This window comes from Heloderma suspectum, chromosome 2 (genome assembly GCF_057233095.1).
Source record: "Heloderma suspectum isolate Gila_16-S chromosome 2, 16-S_ref, whole genome shotgun sequence".
Lineage (NCBI taxonomy): Eukaryota > Metazoa > Chordata > Lepidosauria > Squamata > Helodermatidae > Heloderma > Heloderma suspectum.
In genome coordinates this window covers 67,019,044-67,034,677 of record NC_139459.1, presented here as the reverse complement: position 1 = coordinate 67,034,677, position 15,634 = coordinate 67,019,044, and the positions used below count along the sequence as shown (strand labels likewise).

The window sequence follows — 15,634 nt, the reverse complement described above, 5'->3', positions numbered from 1 at the left end:
GCCCAAAGTGCATCTAATGCTTGCTTATAGCTCACCACCTTTAACAAGGTTTTAACAAACCTTTAACACCTTTCTAGCCTTTAACAAGGGATCTCTCTCCTCTTCTTTTTTCCTCCACTCCCCTTCCTTTGCCTGTCTTGTCTCCTTCGTTTGTACACCTGATGGCAGGGCCTGTCTCTCCTTTTTTTATTGGTGTGAGATGCTGCGAGAGACAATAATTGTCTGAAAAGCAGGATAAATATACAGTACATAAACTAAATAAATAATAGAAGCGCAAACTCATAGCACTGAATGCGATAGTTCAACTAAGCTTTGATATGGTCAGAAGACAAGAGCCTGTTGTGCTATAATCCAGTTTAAGGGATTTAAGAGTAGTTTTCAAAATGGATGGAAACGCCATGTATTACTTACAAGAACAAAATCAAGAGTTTTCGGAGCAGGACTAGTTGACCACGAAGATGCAGTTATCCATTTTCTCCTAATAACAAGGATCAGGTTCACACTCATCTTCTCCACACACTACTTTTCCATGTACGAGATCACATGGAGAAACCTCACTGTGAACTGGGCTGTATGAAAATATAGCTATTTCTGCTATTACAGTAGCATGGGGGGGCGGGATAAATGCCTTGCCACAATTGTGGAAAGATCTCCTATTGTCCAAATACGTAGTTAGAATTCCATGCCAGCTTCTGAAAGATATCAGACCCAAGGATCCTAATTGCTTTCTGCAAATCAGCATTTATACATTAAATATACAGGATTTATACATTAAATGTATAAATTAAATTTATCCATTTATACAAAATATACATTAATTTTGGGAAAGTATGGAAAATGGTACATCACCGCCCATCTATCAAAACAGCAGCATACACCAGGGTCATATAAAGGTATGCACATCACCCTTTTATTTCATAAGTCAACAATGTCGTTTCATAGGGTAAAATCAATAAATAATGTTTAATCAATAAACGTAAGAACCCTCTCTTTGGCATTGGACAGTACTCTTCGGGTCAATCTAAAGGCTATATAGAACAGTTTTTTAAGAAATAATTCCTCACTACAATATAGTGACTTGTAAAAAGTACAAGCTTTCCCTCAAAGTTAAACAGAACTTATCCACAGATTCTGCACTGCAAGTTGGACATAACTGTAGGGAAAAGATGTTAAAGCAGAGATGAATCCTAGATTTCCAAAGCATGTCCTCTCCACATCCCTTCTTAAGAGACAAAACAACTCAGTCCTTCTATTCAGGAAACTCAGAACTGTACCAGGAATGATAAAAAAGACTTTGTTTCACAATTTAAGCTCCCCTTATGCTTTCCCCAAAAATTAAACATTCACTTCTAAATAACTTACAGGCCCAAAACATAACATGGTTGCACATTGCTTAAGTAATAAGCAGCACATCTTAAAGAGAACCCCACCAGATTATTTTTAAATGCTATGGTTAGACTAAGTTAAATTAGGTTTTGTTTGGAGATGATTTTTGAAACAAACATTTCAAGCCAGTGCGTTTGACATAATTCATAACCTAGTAAAAACCTTGAAGGCGTTAAAAAAAGTCAGAGTCCAAATCAAGATGTTAAAAGTAGTGTTCAGTGCTGTAAATAAACTGGAATGTTCATATGAAGTGCTAAAATGTGGTCTAGTAAAACCTCCTGTAATAATTATGTAATATGGTAGTACTAAAATCTAAAATTTCATTTGTATACTGCAGATGCAAATGCAGCTATTCACGATGTATATACACACAACAAAGGTCTCCATGTATGTGTTGAGCAATCTTTCTTCTTCTTTTTTAAAAAGATGAAGTTACAAAATAAAAATCAGTTTGTCTTCCAATATTTTTCTCCTTCAAAACACATTTTTTAAAATTTACATTGAAATCAAATTGAAATATGAAAAGTAATTTAATTACATTTTTTTTAAAAGCCAGCTCCAGTAACTTAAGTACTCAGACTTAATTTCATCAGTGATTTCTTTCCCCATTTCCAGTGCAAAACCAGTTATAATAAATGTAAACTGGATTATTTTAAAGAACACATGGTCTTAGTCAATCATTTTTCCTATAATGCAAAAGTCATTGCATATACACATACGTTTAATATTAAGAGTGTATTTCAGTGCTTATCCATGAGTATTTTCTTACAGCAAGCCCAGTCAGAAACACAAGTCACAGTTCATCTATTTCTGAGTGTAACATTGCTATAAATTCTAGGTATCCATGTGCAAAACCTTCTGTTTTGTTATAGTGTACTAATGACATTTGCAGTCAGAAGTTTCCAGTAGTTCTTTCCACAATACTTTCCCCCCACCATCTTCATAATCTTACTCACATAAATTATGGTCTGGTAACACTTTGTGATACAATCAAGTACCATGAGTGTGACTGTCTACATCATACAGAGGATTTTGATGCAACGAAGAACCAATGACAATGTATCTTCATGTGTTGTTCCTAGCAAACATACGGTCCCCTCTTAGGGTGAGGTGTTGGAGCTGGTACTGAAGAACTTCTGTATCAGCTGGTTCTTTGATGTTCATTCTGTCTAAATTGAGGTAGTCTAGGGATTTAGAGTGAGCCCTTTTACCCTTGAAAAGGCAAAGAGGCAAAGGACCATGAAACGCCTTGTAGGGTTCATAAGGTAGTGGCTTTGTGCACTTATCCCCTGAGCTGGGCATCCGTCGCCTTCTACGGCCATTGATTGCTGGGATCTCATAAGGCTGGTAATATCTGCTTCTAGCTTTACACACCCGAGAGGAGCGGGAAAGTCCTGAATCAAGCTGTTTGGAGCGCAAGGTAGGCACTACCGCTTCTACTTTCTTCTCCTCCCCTACGGTGCACTTCTGGGCTAATTTCAGAAGTTCCTCCCCAGTTGTGAAGCCAACCAAGTAGTTAGAATCCATGTGGAGGATCTGATAGCCTGACACAGTCTGGTGCATCGGCGAACATGGGGTGCTGGAGCAGCGAGGTTTCTCGGAGTCTGCCTTGCTCGTGGCACTCACCTCAGCAATAGGCAAGGGGAGAGCAGCTAGAACAGACCTAGACTCTCCATTAATGTCAACTTCCATTTTAAATATGAATCCGCTAGCCTAGAAATATAAAAACAGTTATATTAGTGTGATGTAATAGACAGAGAGACGTAAGACAATTTCTCTTGGGTTGCCACTTTTCAACTGACCCCAAGCAACTATGCCTTTAGACTTTTCATGGCAGAAGCTTCCATGGCCAGAGTAACCCTGCGCGTTGTAATGAACAGAGATTTGGACTTGGATCAGAGTCCCACCTTTACCATAAACCTGCTTTGGAGCCTTGAATAAGTTGCTTATCTCCCAGGCTCAGTTCTCAATCCCTACACATTAAATGGAAAGAATATGGGTCACTCTCTATAGTAGTTAATTGTGAAGGCACACAAAACAACCATTGTAGAGTACTGTTGATAGGTCAATACTAAATCACAATACTAGTCAGAGTGGACCCCATCACTGGGTACTGGAGCTTCATAACAACAGTTCAGAGGGAGACATTATGTTTAATTCAATCCTGAATGATGGAAAGATGTGGAACCAGGGACTAGTTGGAAAATAACAACTCTTTAAATTTTCACATGCTTCCATCTGTAAGAAGCCAAGCTGGTGGATGTGAAGATCAAAAGGTCACCTGCCAGGTCCTCACTTATTTTTCCTTGAAGACAGGCTGGCTAAATATCCCTTTAAAAGAGAGAGGTCACTCACAGCCAGGTTTTCAGAAGAATGCTTAAACTTCGTTCTCCAAAGACTTCAGAGAAAACAACTTTCTTTGAAGCTCATCTGACTTTGTACAGCTCCTGTTCAAGCTCCATTTAAACTGTTTGCAGATTCCAAGAGCAGAGCTAACCAAGGAATCTAATTAAAGTCTTGTACATTTGCCATTACTGACAGTGGTGGCTCCTATTTCTGCAGAAAGTCTCTGTTTCTACCTCTCAATGGACCACAGCACATGACCCTTTCAGTGTCTGGCTCAGGGTGAGGACAAAGTCAGCATGTCCTCACCTTCTAAAAGTAGATTAAGTAAGGCTATAGTGACCCTTAATCTGTGCTCACCATGAAATGTTCAGACAGCTCCCTGACCGCAAGAGAATCATCAATCTTGAATGAATACATCTACTTCCTAATATACCAAAAGGATCAGGTGAATAGGAAGACATCTTTGAAAGTTATACATCCTAAGGGCACAGTCCTATGCGTGCTTAGACAGAAAACAGTCCTACAATTCCCAGCATTCCCTAGCCAGCCATGCTGGCTGGGGAATGGTGGGAATTGTAGGACCTTTGTCTGTCTAAACATGCATAGGATTGCACCCTAAATCTACTTATTGACCTCAAACCAAGCTACAAAAAATTACTTTCAGTCGTGTGCGTGCGCGTGTGTGTGTATAAACACATACGAAACAAAGGAACACATGTCCTCAGAAATCTGCATTTGTGATTTCTCTCTCAGTCTTACCCACAATTACTTGGACACACATTCTGTGGACATCAGTAGGATTCATTGTTTATTTTATATGTTTTGGATTCAAGATTCCAAAAAGGGCATAAAATATCGGTGTATAGTACAGGAACAAATATCTTCTTCTGAAGACTTAATAATCTTTAAAACATTGAAATGTCATACCTCCAACATAATATTCAAAACCTTTTAGCTATCTAGTCTTTTCTTCCTTTATCATTTTTAGACAGCTGTGAAAAAGACACACTTCCACCTAAGCCAAACAATGGTCATAAGAATGCTAACATGCCCTACAGAGAGAAGCACTGTCTAAATGGAAGGAGAAACCCTGAAAGAGTTTCAAAGTTGATGTTATTCTTACAGATGCTGGTAGAATTTTATTTTTACAGTAATAATTGTTCTTCTTTACATTTGGTCTTCTTTGTGGGACTGGAAACACAGTACATATGCATAACAGAGCTGAAATCATTATTGAAGTGCTCCTTAGAACAAACCCACAAAAGTTAGAAAGCCCCTTTTCCAGATTCTGCATGTTTCCCTATCCATCATCTTCTAACACAAAGTGCTGGCTTTGACTTATAAAGCCCTACATACTGAATTTTGGGCCCTACAGAAATGAAAAGACCTCCTCCTCTTCCCCTCTGTCTCACTGCAAACTCAGATGTCAGCTGAGAATTCTCCTTTGATCATAACCACCAATATCTGGAGAACAAGGGCATACATGTAGCCATTCTCGTGGGCCTTGGTCTTTTTAGGAAGCATTTTGGTTTTTTTTTTTTGTCTGAGGTGATTAGGAGTAAACAAGGTCTAGGTGCAAGAGGATTGGGTAAGATTTTGGTTTAGAGCAAAATTCCATGGGTGTAACCTTGCTGACATTAGTAGAACTTGCTTCCAAAGTAAAGACTCCTTTACAAATTACATATTTCCTACAGAAAAAGCACTTTCATGAAGGAAACAGCATGGTGTAGATTCTCATCTGCACTGAACTACAAGAAAGCTGCATCCTATTTATTCAGCAGAAATGCTTTTTGTGTAGGAAATGGGTTAACATGTGAAGCACCCCAAAGCATGCATAAGATTGGATTTTTTTTAAGTGCTCAAATCTACCTTGAACCCCAGGGAAAGGATAGGGTAGAAATAGTTTTAGAATTTTAAAATAGGAGCATTTGGGGAACAAAGATTCTAGCTGCAATTCAATATGTACATTTACCTAGGAGTAAGCCTCACTGAATACAGTGGTACTTATTTCTTAGTAAATATGCATAGGATTGTACAGCATGCTGTATGTAAACTAAGGGTGCAATCCTATAAACACTCACCTGGAAGTAAGTCCCATTGAAGTGAATCCCTAGGAATGTCTCATTAGACATGCATATAGGATGGCACTGTAAAATAATAGTAAACTGCACAGAATATAACTTCATAGTCTGCAGTAAAGTTTTATTCAGACCCACAACACAAAACTCAAAACAGCACTCGTTCACATTTTTGAAAGCAGAATTTCATCAAGGAATTTAAAAAGCTGTGATCGCTGAAGTGCTTTATATAAAGTAATCCCAGTGAAGTTAATTTTATAGGTATTGTTCTAGCAAGCATCAGGGAATCAACAACACCATTAGGAGATAAGCCATCCCCAGCCTCATTAGCTTGTGTGGTGTTAACACAATGAACCAATTTGGGAGTGGAAGTTCAACAAGTGGACTTGAAAGACAAGAACCAAGATTCTCCTGCCTCTGTGTAAGCACCAGAATGTTATGTGCACCCCAAGACTGTAAAGTAATCAGAATGATTTGAAACAAAATGTACACACAGAAATTTGTGCCAAAGTAGTCACAAGAGGATTTGGTGCAAGGAACTAACTCTAGAAACCAAGGACTGGACACGCAGCCAAATGCACTCCAAATTAATTGTGTGAAAAATCAGAAATTAAGGGCCAAACTAGATGAGACACCATTCACACAATTAGCAATTATGTGAATGGACTTTTAAAAGTAAATAGCAGGAACCCCATCCTACCCCCATCAGGAAGCAGGCTGACTTTGCCTTCACTGTGGTCCCCATCCAAACTGGCCCTCCACACTTGCTATTTGTAATTCAAGAAAAGCTTCCTTTGAAGAAAATGGAAACTTTTCTTCCAATTCAGATAGCAGGCATTCAGTGGCTTATCTGGATCAGGAATACAATGAGGAGAGGGGTGGGCACATCTGCTATTTACTTTTTAAATTGCTAATCGTGTGAATGGCATCTTGTCTAATTTGGCCCTAAGACAGAGTCATACATTTGTCCTGCAAGGGCAAGAGCATTTTCAAGCCTTACAACTTCTCAAGGACTACAGCTCCCATCACCCCCAAACTAGCATGGTCACTGGCCATACTGGCTGGGGATGATGGCAATAATAGCCCAACACATTTGGAGGGCACCAAGTTGGGGAAGGCTGAGCTAGACCATGAGATGAATGCAGGAAAAGGCACCTCCTTTTTATATCACAACACATTTTATATCACAATGGAGGCTCAGTATTCAACTAGCATGGCAAACTAAGAGTGCTAAGAAATGCCAGATGAACATTCTGAAAATCATGACACAGGTTTGTTAGGCTTTAATATTTTTTGTACACTTAATAAGAGCAGCTGAAGTTCCATTATTTTTCTGCTCAACAGATGAAGGAAGATTACAACCTAGGTTAGTGACTGTTAGGTACAGAATCAAAAGTTGGCCATTATCCTCAAATGGTCAATCAAAATTGAAAGTTGGTAAAACAACTGGAAGATATTCTCCAACCAGTTAAAGACAACCACCTCAGAAGCCATCCCAGAAAATAACCAGAAGATGATCTCCATTCCAGTTACAGATCTTAAGAAGCTTAAGAAGGCTTTTCAAAAGGAAGTACTTATTAGTGGTGAATTAGTGAGTCCATAGTCACGGTCATGCCAATGTTACAAGTATATGGGCCAGCCCACATGGGAAGTACATTTACATGTGGCAGGAAACATAGGGAACACTTTCCCCATGGCCTGCCTGTGTCTGATATGACATATTCTGTGCAATATGGGTGGCCCAGTTGACCCCATTTCTGCCTGTAATCTGCCATCCTGTAACACCTTTTTATTTAGACAGGCTTTAAATTTATCTGTTTAGAAATGTGTAATGCTGATCCTGTTATTTTTAGTGGTTTTTATCTGCTGCAATTTTTTTTTAATTGACGTTTTCTTGAGATACTGCATATTTTAAAGCTGATTTGAACTGCTTTGAGCACTGTTTGTAACAGTGGAAAGACGGGATAGAAATCTTCTAATAAAAAACATAAATAAATAAGTTAAGTTAGGGAGGCTTTTTATGTCACGTCTTCTGCTAGAGAGTCCCTTCTCCTACTAACAAGCTTTTGTAATATTTATTCTATTTTTTCCTGTACAAATAATTCCAAAGGTCAAAGATACACTTGCTTTCCAGAGGGTGGATGCACTTGCCTTTTCATACCAAGATATTTGTTGTTTGGCATGATGGCCAGCAAATGTATCTGGTGCTGCATCTAGATTGTTTGGAAGTTAAGTCTTTGTATCAGCTACTGTTCCATAAAGACAACAAGCATGCCGAAAATATTGCCTCACACAAACTTCTCACATTGAAGTTTTAAACGTGGATTTAAAAAGTAACACAATGATCTTTTCAGTGTAATAGCAGTGTGAGTGGAGTGACGTGTGAGGGTGTCAGCATGTGAGAATAGGCTGGATTCTGACTCAATCATAATTAAGAGCAGAACCATTGAAATTAATGGGACAAGTTAGTCGTGACTAACCTCAGTCTAACTGATTTTAATTTGTATACTTTAAAGCATAACTAAGTCGGGATCCAACCCAATGAGTGCATCAGTGTCTGTTAGCTTGTATATCTATTGCATGGATGTGTAGGGAATAACAACCCGATGGCATTTGTTTTTGTGAGTGCACGACATGTGTGTGTGCATGTATATAACAGAAAGACAGGACAATGTTTTACACAGGCATGTATGAAAAAGAATAATGCAGATGTACACACACGAGCCCAGAGAGAATATTCTAGCACAAAGAGGGTGTGCATGCGCAAAAAAGAGATTATGTTGGTGCGTGGGTGAGGATAACGGAGAAAGAATATTATGGATTGCCTTGTTCTCACCTCGGTACTACTCACTACAGGCCAACAGCTTTTCCTTGCTCTCCTGTAGCCCACACAACTGAACATAGCTCCTCTTGACTATGGGCTCTCTCCCAAGGAATTTAAAAGGAAGTGTCCATCAGAGCAAGGAAAAGATTGGAATTTCACAACCTACCAACTGATACAGAAGCACACAACACACATGCACACACACCAATCCAGCCATGCTTCCTCTCAGCCATGAGTAATAAGGCAACTGATGTAGGACACTCTTTGTGGTTTGGCTTTAAAAGGGATACCAGCCCTTTAAAGTGCTAAGAAACCGATACAATAGCAGTCTTCTCATGGCAGAATCTCTCATAATATATCACATGGAACACAGTCTGAACACCAATGATGTAAAGCAGCCTTCTCTAACCTGATGCCATCCAGATGTTTTGGACTACAATGCCCATCACTCTTGCCCATTAACCATGTTGGCTGGGGCTGATGAGAGTTATAGTCCAAAACATCTGGAGTTGCTAGGTTGGGGAAGAGTGATGGAACAGCAGGGTTGTTTTCATCACTGGCCCATTGTTCTATAAAGAAACACTGCCCTGTAAATTGCCCAAGACAGTCCAGCAAGAAGATGTAGCTGAAACACCCTGAACTCTTTGTTCACACAGACCTGAGTTATGCCAGAATAATATCCTTATGCCAGAATATTGAAACATGTTCATACTGCCCTGGGAAAAACACAGACCTCTTTAGAACTATGTAAAATACAAATGATGGTAAGAGAAAACCACCAGAGGTATTTTTCTACCTCTATTTACCCTGTAAAATATATATACTCCCTCTATTTACCCTGTAAAATATATATACAACTGTCCTTTTCCTTATAGAGGCAATAATTAAGACTGGTTCATTGTGAAAGTAAAATCGCATCAACCAGTCTTGGTCCTTAGCCATTGCTCTCCCTAGCAACAGATGTTTCCTAATCATGTTTTTTGTTTGCAGTTACATTCAAATGCAATGACTGAAAGCATTTATGTAATACGTGCATATTCTCATATTTTGTGGGATTTACTACTAGAACCACTTTCCCATGTCTGGTCAGGCAGTATGCATTTGTATACTTAGAACATATTATCTCTCAGACTGCATTAAGCATCTCACAAACAAACACGGGCATACATTATAAAATATTACAAATGCCTTTAATAAATAGACCTGTACTATAACAACTTTGGCCTTTTCTGCTCATCTGTGATGGGTTTCCCAACTGGAGCTTGGACTGCTTCTCTGACAATATAGAGGGCCACCCACTGTAATCACAAACATTCACCCTTTTTAGTCACTTAGTACATGTGGGTACTGAATGCATGAAGGGGCTTCCAAGAATGTTCCAGCTAGCCCTGACCCCTAGATGCCAACACATGTAATCAGCATCAGTCTGAAGAAGGCCTTATGCATATATATCTGTACATGCATAGGGATATTGCCATCGACATGCAAACCCAGATTAACCAAGGTTCTTATCCCCATGGCGGGAGCCCTGGGGATGTACCTCCATGCACAAATGGGGACTCTTTCAGACTGATGCTGATCATGTCTCGGAGTTCACAGGGCGGTCTAGCTGGCATGTTCTCAGACGCCCCTTTATGTGTTCATTACCAAATGTCTGAAGAGGGCTAGTGCGTCTCATACATCTAACATGATTTGTTCATTGGCATACTTTTTGCTATACAGATGCTTAATAAATGCACACAACACACCCCCTTCTCTGCCATGCAAAGGAGATAGTGTACAAAGCACACTACACCACACTTCCCATAAACTTGTTAAACATAACACCAGAAGCAGATCTCTGATTCTGCTCTCTTTAGAAAATTATCTGTGAAAATCGAGGGGTGGGGGGAGCAACGTTTGGACCTAAAGGAAGATGTTATTTTGCACCCAAGTGTAGGATTTTAGTGAGTTATTAGATATGATATGGCTTTTAGCTGTAATTATTTACTGGATTTTAGTGTTTTTACTGGGCTAAATGCTTTCAAGGTAGTGTTGCTGTTTTTTTATTAGCTGTTGATTTTAGTAATATGATTTTTCAAATTGATTGCTATATTGTACATTCATATGCTGGAAGCCACCCTGGGAGAGTTTCACCTTAAAAGGCAGCATTCAAATGATTTAAATTAATAAACAAACTTTACTGGTGAAGTTTTAGAACCAAAGGTTCCTACACTGTAAAATACGTTTCAATATGGAAAATAAAAGGTGTCAGTGCAGAAAGTGGTATTAATGTAACATGTTGCCTTTGCTGAAAATATCTAGCAGTTGTACGATCTAAAAATATTTAGTACTTGGACAACCGTAAGCTTCTTTATCATTGTTGCTGGATGAAAGTATTCTATTTTCTCATTTTCAAAATCTAAATATCACCTGTACTTTCCTTGCTCTTGAGCTCTTGAGTTCAACCTCTCTGACATGGCTCTTCACATCACCTAGATCTTATCCAGAGGAACACAGAAAGAACATAAGAAGAGCCATGCTGGATCAGACCAAGGGTCCGCCTAGTCCAGCATTCTGTTCATACAGTGGCCAACCAGCTATCGACCAAGAATCCCCAAGCAGGACATGAGCGCAACAGCACCCTCCCACCCATGTTCCCCAGCAACTGGTGTACAGAGGCTCACTGCCTCTAGTACTGGAGGTAGCACATAGCCATCAAGATTAGTAGCCACTGATCACCTTTTCCTCCAGGAATTTGTCTAACCTTGCTTTTTCCTTGTGTGTTGTGTCGTTTTTAGATTGTAAGCCTGTGGGCACGGACTGTCTTCTTTGTTCATTGATTGTAAGCCGCTCCGGGACCCTTTTTTGGCTGAGGAGCGGGATAAAAATACAATAAATAAATAAATAACCCCCTTTTAAAGCCATCCAAATTGGTGGCCATCAATCACTACATCCTCTGGTAACAAATTCCATAATTTAACTATGCGCTGTGTGAAGAAGTACTTCCTTTTATCTGTCCTGAATCTCCCACCAATCAGCTTCATAGGATGACCCCAGGTCAAAATGTCTCCCTACCCACATTCTCCACACCATGCATAATTTTGTACACCTCTATCATGTCTCCGCTTACCCTCCTTTTTTCCAAGCTAAACAATCCCAGCTGTTGTAACCTTCTCTCATAGGGGAGATGCTCCCAGCCCCTTCATCATTTTAGTTGCCCTTTTTTGCCCTTTTTCCAGCTCTACAATATCTTTTTTAGGTGTGGTAACCAGAACTGTACACAGTATTCCAAATGTGGTCACACCATAGATTTATATAGGGGCAGTATGATCTTGGCAATTTTATTCTCAATTCCTTTTCTAATTATGCCTAACATGGAGTTTGCCTTTTTTACAGTGGCTGCACATTGGGTTGAGATTTTAATCGAGCTGTCCACCACAACCCTAAGATCTCTTTCTTGGTCAGTCACTGGTAGCTCAGATCCCATCAGGTTATACCTGAAGTTGGGATTTTTTGCCCAAACATGCATCACTTTACACTTGCTTCCATTGAACCACATTTGGCATTTAGATGCCCGTTCTCCCAGTTTGGAGAGATCCTTTTGGAGCTCTTCACAATCCTTTTTGTTTTAACCACCCTAAATAATTTGGTGTCGTTCGCAAACTTGGCCACTTCACTGTTCACTCCTAATTCCAGCTCATTTATAAACAGGTCGAAAAACATTGGTCCTAATACAGATCCCTGTGGGACCCCACTATTTACTTCCCTCCATTGGGAGGATTTATCATTTATTCCTACTCTGCATTCTGTTCTTTAACCAGTTACTGATCCATAAGGGACTTGTCTTCTGATTCCATGACAGCTAAGTTTGCTCAGGAGCCTTTGCCGAGGGATTTTGTCAAAAGGCTTTTGGAAGTCCAAGTAAACAATGTCTACTGGATCACCCCTGTCTACATGTTTATTGACACTCTTAAAGAACTCAAAAAGGTTACTGAGACAGGACTTACATTTGCAGAAACCATGCTGATTCTTTTTCAGCAGGGTTCGTCCTTCTACATTCTTACTAATTTTATCTTTAATAATGTATTCAACCAATTTACCCAGAACAGACATTAAGCTAACCAGCCTGTAATTTGCCAGATCCACCCTGGATCCCTTTTTGAAAATTGGCCATCTTCCAGTCCTTTGGTACAGAGGCTATTCTTAGAGACATGCTGCATATTTTGGTTAGAAGATCAGCAATTTCATATTTGAGTTCTTTGAGAACTCTAGGATGGATATAATCTGGGCCCGGTGATTTATTTGCTTTCAGTTTATCAATAAGTTTGAGAACTTCATCAATAGGGCCTCTGAAGAATGAAGGCAGGCCAGACTCCATGCAAGCAGAGTGAAGAGAGATCCCAGTCTGTTGTGCAGAGGAATCAGTGGCTGCCAAGAGCTCTCCATAGTGCTACTTCCTTTTATGGACAATGAGCCAAGGCAGCAGTACCAAGGAGAGTCCTTGAAGCACACTCTCTCCTTCTCTCTTTCACACACAGAGCACACAAACTACACTTCAGCACTATTCCTTGGCACAGCTTTAGTGCTCTAGCTCACTGATGACAGAAATGCATTTGAGCAGACTAACAGGGCATAGCACAGCAACAGACAACTAGTAGGGCTTAAGATTTCTACCTGTTTCTTTACTAACATTAAATTTAGTTTAAGAAATTACTAAAAACAGACAGTAGCTGCTACTTGCTTAGTTTAATGGTTTTTGCACTAGTTTTTCCCAAGGCCTCGCAAAATAAAAATATTGTGGTGTAGTCAAATTATTTAACTACACAGGCCTGTCATTATGTACTTAAATAAGACTGCTTTCATTTTCTTACACTGCAGAATCACTACATGGTACATTAAAGGTATTCTACAAAAAGCACAATACAACGCAGGACTAAAGATTAATAAATCCCACTAAAAGAAGCAAGTCTGTTTAACTATGTTCTGGAGTGTATCTATTTATCAGGGCGTAACACGCTGTGTGGTATATTTTTTACAACGTACAATACAGTACTAGACACACATCTTCTAATATACCATGAAATACTACATTCAATCTGTAAAATACTCAGTATAGGCAGGCTTCATGTAGGAGAGTCTACCCTTCATAAGAAAACACACAATATTGCATGGCTATTGCAGCATACCCACAAAGCTACACAGAAGCTAGAGAGCATAGTACCTTCTCTCTGCATGTCGTAATGCCATGCACATGCATTATAAAATACAGTTACACACTCCACAACAGTATGCACAAAACATATACTTTGTATAAACGTATAAGCATGTAAGTTACCCTCACTTTAAACGCACACAAATATAGATGTACACTTCTGCATGTATACATATGTTAGCAGATAAATAAGTCTTACAAGTAGATCTCTACACATGGGCACTTGGAATATACATTTTGTTGATGCACTTGATTCAGACAGACACCTGGAAGAGCACATAGTGTGTGTATAACGCAGATTCATGTATACTTTATAGGCACACGGAAGGACAAGTAGCTTTTGAATATCTCCAAACAATATGCCCACAGGTATATTTTATCTTCAAACTTGAGATATAAGCTACACTGCACTGAAGCCAAGAAGAAAACTCGCGTCGACTGTAACGGATGGAGTTCGGGGGCTACGCACAGACCGTATGTTTACAAGCACGCACTTCTCATTGTCTCCCCCCCCCCCCGCACACACGCGCGCGCACACGCACTCACACACACGCACGCACACGAGATATGCTGCACCTCACCCAGCGGGCGCGCGCGCGCATCCCCCTGTGCCGTCTCCTCGCCTTACTGGCATTCCTCGTTCTCTTGTGCAGCTGCCGGAGCCCATTCTGCGCCCGGCTCTGCGTGGGCTTTGAGCTGTGGGGCGCGCCGCAGCGCATCCGCTGGCACAGCCGCCGCCGGCCTCCCCTGCGCCCAGCCCACAAACCTCCAGTCACAGCCGCCGCCGCCGCCCCTTTCCTACCTGCGGTCCAGGATGCCGAGGCCTGCGGGCCGCGCTCCGGCCGCCAACGACGCGGGGATGGCGAGAGAGAAGAGGCTGGCAGCCCCGCCCGGCTCTCTTATTCCACGGGCCCGGGGCGGGGCTTGTGGCTGGCGTCGCGAGGCGGCGGAGCCGCTCGCCCTGCCTCTCCAGCCCGCCCTGTCGCCGCTGCTGTCCCGCCCACCGCCGGCGCCGCCGCTGGTTCCTTCTTACTTCCCGACCCGGCGGAAGGCAGAGGGTGTGGCGGCGCGGGAGGCTTCCGTCCTTTAATCTTTGCAGGCTCGACAGGGCCCAACGTGGCGTCGCTCGCCCCTGATGGCGGCACTTTCAGGATTTCTTTTCCCCTCTGTCCCCAGCCGCTGCTGCCGTATTCCGTTTCTTCCACTGGAGCCAGGATTTGAGCTCAACCTGATGGAACATGTGAATTCATAAAGAAGAAAAAGAAGTCAGGTGGCACCTCAAGGGACGGAACAGATTTTTACAGCGCTGTCCTCCACGCTGCTCGAGGAGGCGTACTCTGTCCTCTAGTGGGTTGCGTTTAGGATTGCATGCAGCTTTATTTGTAGTCCACAAAAGCTTATGCCGCAATAGACGCTTTATAAGGGTACAATCCTATGCATGTATAGGCCGAAGAAAGTCCTGCAACTCCCAGCATTCCCCAGCCAACATGGGTGGCTGGGGCATGCTGGGATGTGTAGGACCTTTTTCCTGTCTAAAGATGCTTAGGATTGCACCCTAAGACTCCTTTGGGTTTTGTTGTGGAAGAGTGGCTCCCGCTCTGGATGTTGTCATCACAAAATATGGGAGGGCCGTCTGCTTCAAAGATCAGGAATTAAGGGGATTCTTTATTACATCTCTGCTCCAACTTTCCTCCAAGAGCCCAAGTCCGAGTACATGGTCTGCCAACCCCATTGTTATCCTCATGACAATCCTGTGAGGTACATTAGGCTGACAGGTAGTGACCGACCCAAACAGCTTCATGGCTG

General features: G+C 41.2%; 1 protein-coding gene across 2 annotated transcripts; it reads right to left on the bottom strand.

Annotated features, from left to right (window-relative positions):
- Positions 1 to 379: 379 nt before the first annotated feature.
- Positions 380 to 14,824, bottom strand: MACIR (macrophage immunometabolism regulator). 2 transcript variants are annotated; one of them, XM_084833833.1, is made up of 2 exons: positions 14,631 to 14,824; positions 380 to 3,099 (listed from the first exon to the last, which is right to left on the bottom strand). In XM_084833833.1, the coding sequence occupies exon 2, from the start codon at positions 3,076 to 3,078 to the stop codon at positions 2,452 to 2,454; it is 627 nt and encodes a 208-aa protein (XP_084689959.1). In that variant the 5' UTR covers positions 3,079 to 3,099; positions 14,631 to 14,824; the 3' UTR covers positions 380 to 2,451. The 2 variants fall into 2 exon arrangements, with proteins under 2 accessions (XP_084689959.1, XP_084689958.1); XM_084833832.1 differs by lacking the exon at positions 14,631 to 14,824 and adding an exon at positions 14,410 to 14,625 and having other exon boundaries at positions 730 to 3,099.
- Positions 14,825 to 15,634: the final 810 nt, after the last annotated feature.